Source organism: Octopus sinensis, linkage group LG9 (assembly GCF_006345805.1).
Source record: "Octopus sinensis linkage group LG9, ASM634580v1, whole genome shotgun sequence".
Taxonomy (NCBI): Eukaryota; Metazoa; Mollusca; class Cephalopoda; order Octopoda; family Octopodidae; genus Octopus; species Octopus sinensis.
Genome location: NC_043005.1, coordinates 30,250,608 through 30,264,077, shown reverse-complemented (window position 1 = coordinate 30,264,077; position 13,470 = coordinate 30,250,608). Strand labels below are relative to the sequence as shown.

The window sequence follows — 13,470 nt, the reverse complement described above, 5'->3', positions numbered from 1 at the left end:
CCCAAGAAGACAAGTGTGCCACGCTATAGGACTGAACCCAGAACGATGTGGTTGGGAAGTAAGCTTCTTACCACAGCCTTTACTTCGCTGGAATTGTTTCAAGCCAAGTTGATTACTTTCATTTTACATTTAAAAGTACTCGATACAACATACAAGTGTAGTGTTAGATATATTTTATTTATTTCGCAGTGTGAACTAACACTCACACGTATGTGTGTTTATATATATATATATATATATATATATTCATGCCAACGCACGAAAATCTCAGACCTTGAGCCACTCTATTACTTCTGCTAAATATTAATAAACACACAGGGATGTACATCCTTGTTACTTATTTACATTCTGTTCACCTAACTTGGAGCTGTGCGGACTATACCGAATTGGCAAGGTGCCTCAATTGAAGTACCTAATTCAACTGAATCTTAATTATATATATATATTTAAACACACACACACATATACACAATACTAATAGGACATTACAAGTCTCGCATTTCTTTCTGCTTCATTTTTCTCAATATGCATTTCGGAACCTAAAAGTTAACAAATTCACTTAAGAGAAGCAATATTTAGCGATGTTGTCATGTCTATCACACAGAATCACCTCGATTGTCATCATCACCACCACCACCACCATAAGGACAGTGAGCGTTTTTACATCGCCACCACCACCACCACCACTATTATCATAAGAGCCGTTAGTGTTTACACCTCCCGCCATCACCATCAACACTGTACGCATTCACCGTCACCGTCTTCACCACTGCACTATTATTAGATGAATGACGTACAGGGAGCGCTACCTGTCGAGTAATTAGAGAATGTTTTGTCGACAAGGGCGAATAACTGTCTTCTTTCTCCTCCCCTTCATCTGTAGCACCGTGGAGTTGAAACATGGCTGTGTTCTGATGCTAATGATAGGACTTTCTATAGCATCCACCAAGAAAATATGGTAAAGTGGAACAGTTTTTTAGTTTTGTATTCTATTTCTTTGTCACGTCATAGTTTATGATTTCATGTATTCTGCACAAATGTCCAGTGGTGCGTCTGTTTGTTGTACCAGGTGAAGCTCCATGACGTACAATCTGTCCCTTCCATTTCATAATAATAGCAGACGTCTGTTGTTTTATTCTCCAACACAACTTTAAACTGCCTTACCTCATCGCGCATTTGTTTATGTTGTCGATATTCACCATACATTTATTGAGAAATATACTGTGGTCGGTGTTTACTGTTGTACTTCGATGGCAACTCATTCATCACTGACATCGTACAGTCACAACATCGCATACACACACAGACATAGACACACGCACATACTTATGTAAACACATTTACATATAGACACTCAGAATCACACCACAGTGTATCTATCTAGCTTATATATATATTTATATATATATATGTGTGTGTGTGTGATGTTGAGGCATACAGAGGTGTTTTGCTTTTTTGTTGTTGCTTTTTATATAATTGCTTTCATAACAATTTGAAAGAGAAGAATAAATTGTCATCTATCAAATAAACACATACTCACCTATACAGATAGATATATCCATATAACTACTTACACATTCATACAAACACCACAATATATATTTATATATATATAATGTGTGTGTATATATATATATATATACACACACACATACACTATTTCACTGATGGAATTCAATTCTACAACGTAGCGCCAACCATTTTCTTTCTACGATTTTGATTTTAAAATCTTTTTTCGCTTAATGTATGTTTTTTTATATATAAATATATATACGGAGAAAAATTGTCTTTTTAATGCAGTATCCAAGTTAAGAGCTCTTTCATTCTTCGTGCATTATTTAGAAGTTTCTTCCTAAATCTCCCCCTCACAATGATTATATATATATGTATGTATTTATAAACACTCGTGTATTATACACAGACGCACACACACACACATATGTATATGTTTTTGCGAAAACCTTGATGGTAACACTTGCTTTTTCTGGATCATACAGATATTTAACAATAAATGTACACTTTCCATATACCTGATGAATATGGTAACCTAGCACGGCTTATTAATCTGTGTTCTTAAATTATTACAATTTTCCGCCAAATTGATGGAATAAGTAAACGTTGAACATCGATAAATTGTTGGTTAAGCTATCGATTGACAATAACGACTGAAACGGAGAGAAGTGGGGTCCCCCCCATGATTGTAGTTATACTAATAAGTCCGTTATCAACAGCTTGTTTATTTGTAACAATAATTAAAATACTTGAGACTTTATTAAAGTACAGATGATAAGACGAGAAACTATTCACTATACGAGTCTCATTTTATGTCCAACGACCAGTGAGAGGAGTGAAGGTAATCGTATAGGAATCGTATCCAACTTTGGTCAAAAATAAAAGTAGAAACGTTGTAGATGTCACGGTTGGTTGATGTCAATTTCATACACAATGTTATATTTGTCAATGAAAAACGAAAAATCACTCCAATAATGGGAAATATGGTTATGAAGTTATTTAATTACTTGATCGATAAATATCTTTTTTAAAGCAAGTCACGTGTTTGTAAACTATATGAAGAGCCATTTGAAGCACCAAAGTAATTTGGCTTAAGTCAGGACTCTCGAACAAGCTGACTGTTCTAGACACACGAAGTAGATTTATTTGCGATTTTTTTTCTCGGCTTTGTTAGCAAACTAGACAAACGACGAGGAAAACTAATGTTAAATCATTCAAGTAATTAATTTTTTGGCTTGGTTTGAAGTTGTTAGCATCTGGTACGAAATTTCTGAAAATCAAGGAAAAAAATTAATGATTGTTGTTAAGAAGTTTACCTCTTAACCACTTGATCTGCAGTTCAGTCCTAGTTCATGGCACCTTGAGCAAGTATCTTCTATTATAACCCCAGGCTGACCAAAGCCTTGTGAGTGGATTTGGTAAACAGAAACTGAAAGAAGCCCATTGTGTATGTGTATATGTGTGTGTGTGTGTTTTACTGTCTCTTGGTCCAGACATTACATGAGCGTTGAGTGTTACTGCCGTACAAATGGTATGATTCATTTCCAGCCTTCCATGAAGACATCTTCAGCTTTAAGGAAATACCTTGCTTGGATACAGCTGATGGTTGGCTACACGAAGGACATCTGGCCATAGAAAATCTGCCTCAACAAATTCTGTCTGACTCATGCATGCAGAAGTGAATGTTAAAGCAGTGATTTTGTGTGTGTGTGTGTATGCGTGCAGGATTGTATTTGCGTCTCCTTCCTTTGACATTGCACAAAACTTGTAAAATGAACATAGTCATCATACAAGTGGTGTTCTTTTTATCCAGTCTTCCATGAGAACATGTCCAGCCATAGAAAATCTGCCTAAATGAATTCTGTCTCACCCAAACAAGCATAGAAAAATGATGCTAAAACAATGATGGTGATGATGACAATTATAATGTGAAATAAGGAAAAGAAAACAATGGCTGAGTCTGTTGTTGGCCTCAAGGGATCAGAATACAGGATGCTACATCAACATCATGTTAAGATTTTGCAAGGGATGTGATGGAAGTAATGAAAGATGATTAAAGAGAAATCATTACAAGAAGACTATATATGAAGAGGAGTGGCTGACTATAGGTAAGAAAGAAGAAGGATCTAGGGTCTCCATTTAAGACATCTGAAGGCTTGTTTAGTAAGTCTTAGAGAATGTATTGATGCTTGAACCAATAACAGTTGGTACTACTTAATGAAGTCTGCATTCTGTTATTGAGTAACCTTAAGGTTCCATCTTAATAGTGATGATATGTCTACATGAACAGACATGAAAATATTGATGTATATTCCATTTAGAACAGTATCTGCTGTGAAAATAGTGAAGAAATAGTTACATCATCATCACCACTATGTCTGTTTTCAATACTGACATGGGTTAGGGTTAGAAGAGCTGGTTCCAATTTCTTTTATGATACGATTAGATGCCAAACCCCAATGTCAGCTTTGGCATGGTTTCTATGACTAGATGCCCTTCCTAATGCCAACCACTTTACGCAGTGTACTGGGTGCTTTTTACATAGTACCAGCACCAGTGAGTTGACCAAGTAATTTGCAAGACAACCCCTCTACAAGAAGGAGTCTAGTATTGAGGGAGTTGACTCTGTGCCAGGCAATGAGACATTAGCACAATGAAATTGTCATGGAAGTATTCAGTGAAAATAGATATTGGTTGCTACCAAAGAGAAGCTTAAAGATGTAAATAAATGTAGTTGAAAGAAGAGAAGTCCACTACAATATTCTAGATCACTGTCACCTCTTTCTCTCTCATCACACAAGCCCCCACCTCTTTCTCTCCCATCAGACAAACCCCCACCTCTTTCTCTCTCATCAGACAAACCCCACCCCTTTCTCTGTCATCAGACAAACCCCCACCACTTTTTCTCTCATCAGACAAACCCCCACCTCTTTCTCTCTCATCAGACAAACCCCCACCACTTTCTCTCTCATCAGACAAACCCCCACCACTTTCTCTCTCATCAGACAAACCCCCACCTCTTTCTCTCCCATCAGACAAACCCCCACCTCTTTCTCTCTCATCACACAAACCCCCACCTCTTTCTCTCTCATCACACAAGCCCCCACCTCTTTCTCTCCCATCAGACAAACCCCCACCTCTTTCTCTCTCATCAGACAAACCCCCACCACTTTCTCTCTCATCAGACAAACCCCCACCACTTTCTCTCTCATCAGACAAACCCCCACCTCTTTCTCTCCCATCAGACAAACCCCCACCTCTTTCTCTCCATCAGACAAACCCCACCTCTTTCTCTCTCATCACACAAACCCCCACCTCTTTCTCTCTCATCACACAAGCCCCCACCTCTTTCTCTCCCATCAGACAAACCCCCACCTCTTTCTCTCTCATCAGACAAACCCCCACCATTTTCTTTCTCATCTCTACTATATAATGGAATGTCTAAGTAAACAAGGTGTTAGACTGCTAACGTAATGATTATAGGACCAATTCCTCTCTTGGAGTTTTAATATTTCTGGGTGGGACAGTTACCAATGATCAACTGGGTCCTATCCTTACATAAATATTTGCTTAAAGGTCTCAGGTTTGTCGAATAGCTTACCTTAAGGTTTTAGCTCTTATTTTGTTTGTTGGTGTAATACATATAGATTCAGATTCATATATACATACATGTGCATGTATATATGTATGCATATGTGTGTGTGTGTATAATATACATATAATGAACCCTCTCTCATTTCCTAGCATAATACCACCTCCCTCTCTTCTGTAGACCTACTCAATGAAAAAGCATGTTAGTCTTACAAATTGCATGGTGACCCCATGAGTGGTGGTACTATGAAAAAAACATCTTGGTCATCTGTATAAGTGGTTGGTGTTAGGAAAGGCATCTAGGTGTAGAACCATGCCACAGTAGACATTGGCACCATACTAAGTAGTCCTAGGCCCCTTGGATCCAGCCAAACAATCTTACCTATGCCAGCATGCAACATGAACATTAAGTAATGATGATTATATATATGCGTAAGTGTGTGTGTGTTGTACATATAATGAACCTTCTCTCATCTCTTAGCATAATATCACCTCCAACTCTTCTGTATGTATGTATGTATGTATGTATATATATATATATATATATATATATATTATATATATATATATATATATATATAATATATATATATATATATATATAGAGAGAGAGAGAGAGAGAGAGAGAGAGAGAGAGAGAGAGCTGGAGAATGCTAAAGTAGGCATGGTATAGATATTCACAAAGTATTGCTCAGATAAATGAGAACTTAAATTCCAGCTCCTTCATTCAAGACAGGTGGCTCCAATGTTGAAAGTCAGCCATAACAACAATCTTTGTTGAGTAGGTCTGGAGGTAAAAAAGGGCAGATAAATCCAAGTAGGCTTAATGAATGTATTTACATGGAATACAAATAAACGAACGCAATGATGTAATAGTCTTATCTTGACAGCTGTTTTGGATATTTGTTTCTACTTTTTGGGGGAGAAATGAGCTGTGCCTATAGCAACTGTAAGTCCTCTCAGATTGCTGAGATCAAGGTGATTAATGTTCTTGGTCTGGAGATTCTAAGTTGCATGTTGACAATACTTGGGTATGGTAGGTTACAGAAAAGTAAAGGGTGGTATCATCCTTATAAGGGTGAAAACTTCTGTACATGTGATATTTAATATATTTTATGTTGGACAGGTGCACACTCTGAGTTTCTCACATGTATTTCACATGCATCTTTGGCATGTTTGTGTCACGTGCATGTATCTTTCTTTCACACCTCTATCTCTCCATCCTTCCCTCCCCCCTTTCTCACTCACTATATATATATATATTATATATATATATATATATAGTTTATAACCATTTAAAAGAAGAGAACAAAATGGAGATTAGGAAGTTGATAATTATTTATTTTTAACAACAAATTGCTCATTTTTGCTTTTTATAGCCCTGTTAATTGAAACAGCTGTAAGAAGCGAAGATGACCAATTTGTTAATAATAAACTATTATTAACTTCCTGATCTCCCTTTTGTTCTCTTCTTTTAAATGGATAAAAACTATATGCTTTATATATACCTATTATTTTGAGGAAATTCATTCTCCAAAAATAGTAGTTATTGAACCAGTTTTTCTTTGGATGCAACCATACCTTCATGAGGTTAACATATCCTCCAATTATATTCATATATGTATGGTCCTGCACTGCTAGATGAAAACCTTATGTATGTAGCAGTTTTACTTTTCCATTTTTTTTTTTTTACACTGTTAGTTGTATTCCAGGTGTGAATCCTGATTTCTGGAAGAATTACTTCAATTTAAAGGTGCCAAACTGGCAGAAACATTAGCACACCGGGCAAAATGTTTAGTGGTATTTCATCTCTCTTTACATTCTGAGTTCAACTTCCACTGAGGTCGACTTTGCTTTCATACTTTTGGAGTCAATAAATTAAGTACCAGTTGCATACTGGAGTCGATCTAATTGACTGAACCCCCTCCCCAAAACATTTTGGCCTTGTGCCTAGAGTAGAAAAGATTACTTCAATTCAACAATACATTATTATTATATGTAATATCTGTAGGTGTTGAAATTGAAATTTTCATTTGTTTTGCTACAACAATGGTGCTGGTTGTGGGAAACATAAATTTAATCATTATTTATCATAATTAATTATCTAATTATTTTTATTGTTTGTTGAGATTTTCACCTCATCAATATTTATGATTTCATCATCATCATCATCATTATATTAAGGTGGTCTTGCCACCTTAATATTCATTCGTATGCTGGCAGATTCATTCGTATGCTGGACAAACTGCTTAGTAACATTTCTTCTGTTGCTATGTTCTGAGTTCAAATTCTGCTGGGTTGATTTTGCCTTTCGTCCCTCTGGAGTCAATGAAATAAGTACCAGTTGTGTACAGGGGTCAATGTAATTGACTCATTCTCCTCCCAACAAATTTCAGGACTTGTGCCTAGAGTAGAAAGGATTGTTTTTGTTGTTGTAATAGAAGCCACTTGGCCAAGGTGTTGCACAGTGTGGTTGAGCATTTGGAGATTATGATCCATGCCTTGATCTTAATCAATGAAAGGTTTGAGAATTAGAAATACTTATAACCTTATGCCTTCTTTTGTAGTCACTGGTTCCAATAACAGGAACCATGTGGATGTTGACATTATCAGAAAGGCTCTCACCAAAATCAGTCTATAAAATTTAAGTGCAAGGTTTCATCAGAAGAAGTTCTATTATTATTATTATTATTATTATTATTATTATTATTATTATTATTATTGTTATTATTATTAAAGCAGGGAGCTGGCAGAATCGATGAAATGCTTAGTGGTATTTCAGCCATAACTCCATTCTGAAATCAAATTCCGCCAAGGTCAACTTTGTCTTTCATCCTTTAAGACTTGGTAAAATAAGTACCAGTCGTGTACTGGGGGTCAATCTAATCAACTTAACCCCTCCCCTCAAATTACTTGCCTTGTACCAAAATTTAAAGCCATTATTATTATATGAAACCTCACAGCTTATTTTGCTGGGTATGATGGAATGTGTCAGCTGTCCACAGCCAGCAGATTAGGGTGACACTTGTTTACTGGTCCTGCTTCAAGAACCCTGTGATGAATTCTTGCAGTCAATTATTATTATTATTAATAATAGTTCAACTTGTCAACATTATTTTATTTTTGACAGATTGTTTTTCCATCAAATAATTTCAGTAGATTTTCCTGTTTGTCATATAATTTTGTCAAGTTTCTCTTCACAGTATTTCACAAAAGAAATCTTCCTTGTAGACTATTGATAGAAAAGTAGCCTTCTTGGTTGAAATTTTCTGAAATTGAATCAGATGCACAAATAATATTCTTTCTCCACTAAATGCAGGAGCAAAACAAAATCATGACAGACAAATTGAGAACATATTTTCTATGTACCTAGAAACCATCATTAACCTACAACCTAATCCAAATGTATTTGAGTTGGAACACAGATTTGTTGCAAAATCTATTCTTGTTAAAGCTGAACTACTACTTAGTGGTATAACAGGCATCATTGTCGTTGTTTAATGTCTGCTTTCCATGCTGGCATGGGTTGGACAGTTTGACTGAGGACTGGTGAGCCAGCGGCTGCACAAGACTCAATCTGATTTGACAAAGTTTCTTCAGACGGATGCTCTTTCTAATGCCAACCACTCCGAGAGTGTAGTCTATTATAATAAACTTGATTGTGTATTTATATGTAAATATATTTATTATTATTATTTTGTTTTTTGCTGTCCCACTAAAGTGTACTAGTAGTGGAAGGGAAAGAGAAGAAAGGAATATAAATGGCATTGTTGGTGATTATGACTCAATCATAGACTTCGAAATATTTTCCATCTTTAGTTCTGGTCTTCAAAATTCAAGCGGCAAAAGTAAATCAGAAAAACAAAAGTAAAAAAAAAAGCCTCTTTCAATTCAAGCATACAACCACATCATACATACACATCTGTGAGATTCATGTATACTCACACATGTAATATATATTTCTTTTCTGCTAAATTATGCATTTATATCTATTGTTTACATAAATTTTTTATCATGAAGTTCACTGTTAAACTCCTTTTAGGGGTGAAAATTTTCAAACTCTTTGAATTCAATTCTTGAAAGAATTTTCATAAAAAAAAAAAACTATTATCCTCACTAAGTCAAGCATTTATCTATATCAGTTGTAAGGTGTGTGTATGTTGATGCATTTATTTCATTTTAATTTGAGCTTATTTATTTTAAAATGAAATGCTGTCATTTTTGACAGAATGGGTTTACTAGGGCAATAGAAATATTTTTACAATATTATTGATGACGATGATGATTGAATTATATTAAAAATAAAGCTATTTGTGACAAATTTCAGATAAATATAATATAAAATAATAGAAAGTTTGTGCAATGTCAAATCAACCACAGAGAAACCCAGAAAAATATTGTTCACATAAGGGGACAAAAATGTAATTCATGTAGAAAAATAAATCTTTTTATAAATGTAACATCATCATCATCATTTAGCGTCCGTTTAAATGATGATGATGATGTTACATTTATAAAAAGATTTATTTTTCTACATGAATTACATTTTTGTCCCCTTATGTGAACAATATTTTTCTGGGTTTCTCTGTGGTTGATTTGACATTGCACAAAACAATGCAATAAATGTAACATCAAATGAAAATGGTAATAATAATAATGATGATGATAATGATAATAATAATACTTTCTACCAAAGGCACAAGGCCTGAAATTTAAGGGGAAGGGACTAGTCGATTACATTGATCTCAGTGTTACACTGGTACTAAATTTATTGACCCTGAAAGGATGAAAGGCAAAGTTGACTTCGGTGGAATTTGAACTCAGAGAATAGCGTTGGGCAAAATGACGCTAAGCGTTTCATTCAGCGCGCTAACGATTCTGCCAGCTTACTGCCTTAATGGTAATTATACTTATGGAAATCAGCAGAATATGGAAACTTAGAACAGTTACTCTACCAGTAGGAGCACTATGCATGTTTAAAGAAGGTTAAAAAAGGGGCTTCAATCTTCATTGATAAAAAACCCGGAATACCAAATATATACAATGTCCAAAAGTCCATCTCTTGAGAAAATTCCTATCATTATGACAGTTACTAGCCTTAGGTATCAGGTAGAGACCTGGTTAGTGACTAAAATGCCCTGAAATCAATCTAAAATAATAATGATAATAATAATGATAATAATAATAATAATAATAATAATAATAATAATAAAAGTATTAGAGCACTGATGGCCGGATATAGTAACCTTTAGGAGGGACAAACAAGGGCACCTAGTAATCGACGTGGCAGTGCCAGGAGAGCAATATATCATCAAGAAAGGATGAGAAAAGGCTGATAATTATGGAGACCTTAGAATTGAGATCACTAAAATGTGGCAGCTACAAGAGTCAAACATAAAGGTTATCCCTATTGTCATTGGAGCATTGGGTTTGATACCACCCAATAATAATAACTACAAATTTTTCCCCCAAAATTATCCAAGCAATTCTAAAAATTTCAGTTACCATGATAATAATTCTGTATGAAGTCTGTAAAGATCAAAAGAAATCCTCATCCTCACTTAATATTCACTTTTCGAAGCTTTCTTGGAACCAACGGAATTTGTTGATGCAAATTTTCCGTGGTTGGGTGTCTTTCTTGTCATGAATTCTCACCTGCTTCCAAGCAAGGTAATATTTTCCCTTGGCCAGACATGTTTTTTTTTATGGAAGATTTGAAATAAACAATACTACATGTATGAGAGTTTTTCTCATTTACATCTATCATGTGACGTCAAGACAGGGAGACACACACATCAACATAGAAGATGGGCTTCTTTCGGTTTCCACCTACCAAAGCTACTCACAAGGCTTTAGTTGGTCCAGAACTATATTAAAAGACATTTACCCAAAGTGCTATGTAGTGGGAATGAACCAGAAACCACACAGTTAGAAAGCAAACTTCTTAACCACACAGCCATGCATGCACCTATGAAATATTGAAGCCAATTCAATATATATATATATTATATATATATATATATATATATATATATATATATATATATATATATATATATATATATATATATATATATATTATATATATATATATATATGGTGGCACATAAAAAGCACCATCTGAATGTGGCCGATGACAGCACTGCCTTGACTGACTTCCATGCTGGTGGCATGTAAAAAGTACCAACCGATTGTGGTCATTGCCAGCCCCCTCTGGCTCCTGCGCTGGTGGTATGTAAAAAGCACCCACTACACTCTCGGAATGGTTGGTGTTAGGAAGGGCATCCAGCTGTAGAAACACTGCCAGATCAGACTGGAGCCTTGTGCAGCTTTCTGGCTTCCCAGACCCCAGTTGAATCGTCCAACCCATGCCAGCATGGAAAACAGATGTTAAACAATGATGATGATTACAAAACAATTTGTATGAAGAGATTAGGAATGTTATATTTTGGCACAAATCAGTAATAAGTTGATTAAATTTGAGTGATATACTAGCATCCCTAGAACTTTGATTTTAATGCATATAAAATACTTCATCATTTAGAACATGTATAGATAAAGTTAAATCCTCATTGTAGTAAAAAAAGTTCCAATTCAAGAAAAATATCCATTAGAAATATTAAAAGGAAAATAAACAGCCACAAAATCTAGAAGCTATTGATCCTGAAATGGGTTCATATTTATTGAGAAGGAGTTGGTTAAAAGCATTTAATTAATGTGTTGTCAATTTCATTGTTCAGTAATATAACTTGTATTGATAATAATGTTCACAGTCCTACTACTGATTTGAATATTAAAGATAAAAATCAATGATTTATACACTAGGCGTAGGAGTGACTGTGTGGTAAGTAGCTTGTTTACCAACCACATTGTCCTGGGTTCAGTCCCACTGCATTGTACCTTGGGCAAGTGTCTTCTACTATAGCCTCGGGCCGACCAAAGCCTTATGAGTGAATTTGGTAGACGGAAACTGGAAGAAGCCCATCATATATTTGTATATATATGTGGGTGTCTGTGTTTGTCCCCCACCAACATTGCTTGACAACCAATGCTGGTGTGTTTATGTCCCTGTAATTTAGTGGTTCGGCAAAAGAGACTGATAGAATAAGTACTAGGCTTACAAAGAATAAGCTCTGGGGTTGATTTGCTCGACTAAAAGTGCTGCTCCAGCATGGCCACAGTCAAATGACTGAAATAAGTAAAAGAGAGTAAATATTCCAAAATATTTTCAGCTGGCTTAGACTGTTGCACAAAATGTCAGGCCACAATTTGAATTGGTCCTTATGTAAAACTAATTTATTAGAAAATAGTAATATTATTACCTGATCATTACCTTTTTTTCAGAAAACGAACTGGTAAAAACAGAATTGGACCATGAAGTACATTGAAACTAATAAGTCCTGTTCTGCAAGTAGCCACAACTGTTGCTGGGTCTTGAACCACATATAACTGCAGTTCAACCCTTTAGCATTCAGATTACTCTGTTGAATGATATATTTATTCATATTTGATTGTTGCCAGCGTCACCTTACCGGCACATGTGCTGGTGGCATGTGAAAAACAATATTCGAGCATGGTTGTTGCCAGTGTCGCCAGACTGGCTCCCGTGCAGGTAGCACATAAAAAACACCTTTTGAGTGTGGCTGTTCCAGAACTGCTTGACTGGCCCTCGTGCCGGTGGCACATAAAAGCACCTACTACACTCTTGAAGTGGTTGGCTTTAGGAAGGGCATCCAGCTATAGAAACTTTGCCAGATCAGATTGGAGTATGGTGCAGCCTTCTGGCTCACCAGTCCCCAGTCAAACCGTCCAACCCATGCCAGCATGGAAAGCAGACATTAGACGAAAATGATAATGATTGTTTTGACTTAATCATGCATCATAGCTTTGAGGTTTTGATGATGTGACTCTTTATTTTTAGAATGACATTGTAGGGGAGGTGTGAGAGGCCAGATCTGGTGAGTTAGAACATAAAACAGGTAGAATAATTAGATCTGGTTTATGGCTGGTTTAAATGATAAAGGGTTAGACAGTGTTGTTGTTATTGTTTGGGAGAGATCTCTTCCATGTGAGAAACAAAAGTTAACCTCACTTTAGAAAGAACTTTCAGGCATTATGGCAGGTATACCTCTGGCTGTGAGTTAGGATTTAGTGATGTTATTTATTCATAATTACATATTAATGATTTAGTTAGAGAAAGAGAGCTTTGACTTGGAGAAAATAATCAGAGAGAAATCAGTGTTATTTATACACACCAGTGATCTATTTGGTGTTAGGCTTTATTGATTCTGAGCAGGTTTAGAGTGGTTTTTATATTTGATCATTACATCAATGCTTTCGTTAGTGTGAGTTCCACAAACCTTTTAT

The 13,470-nt window shown here is 35.6% G+C and overlaps 1 protein-coding gene across 1 annotated transcript in view; it reads left to right on the top strand.

Annotated features, from left to right (window-relative positions):
* The first annotated feature begins 822 nt into the window (after positions 1–822).
* LOC115215571 (ubiquitin carboxyl-terminal hydrolase 46-like) overlaps positions 823–13,470 on the top strand; it is an 86,189-nt gene continuing 73,541 nt past the window's right edge. Inside the window, exon 1 of the mRNA XM_029784774.2 lies at positions 823–958. Within this exon, the coding sequence (XP_029640634.1) occupies positions 956–958 (3 nt within the window). The 5' untranslated portion in view covers positions 823–955. The remainder of the gene's footprint in view (positions 959–13,470) is intronic.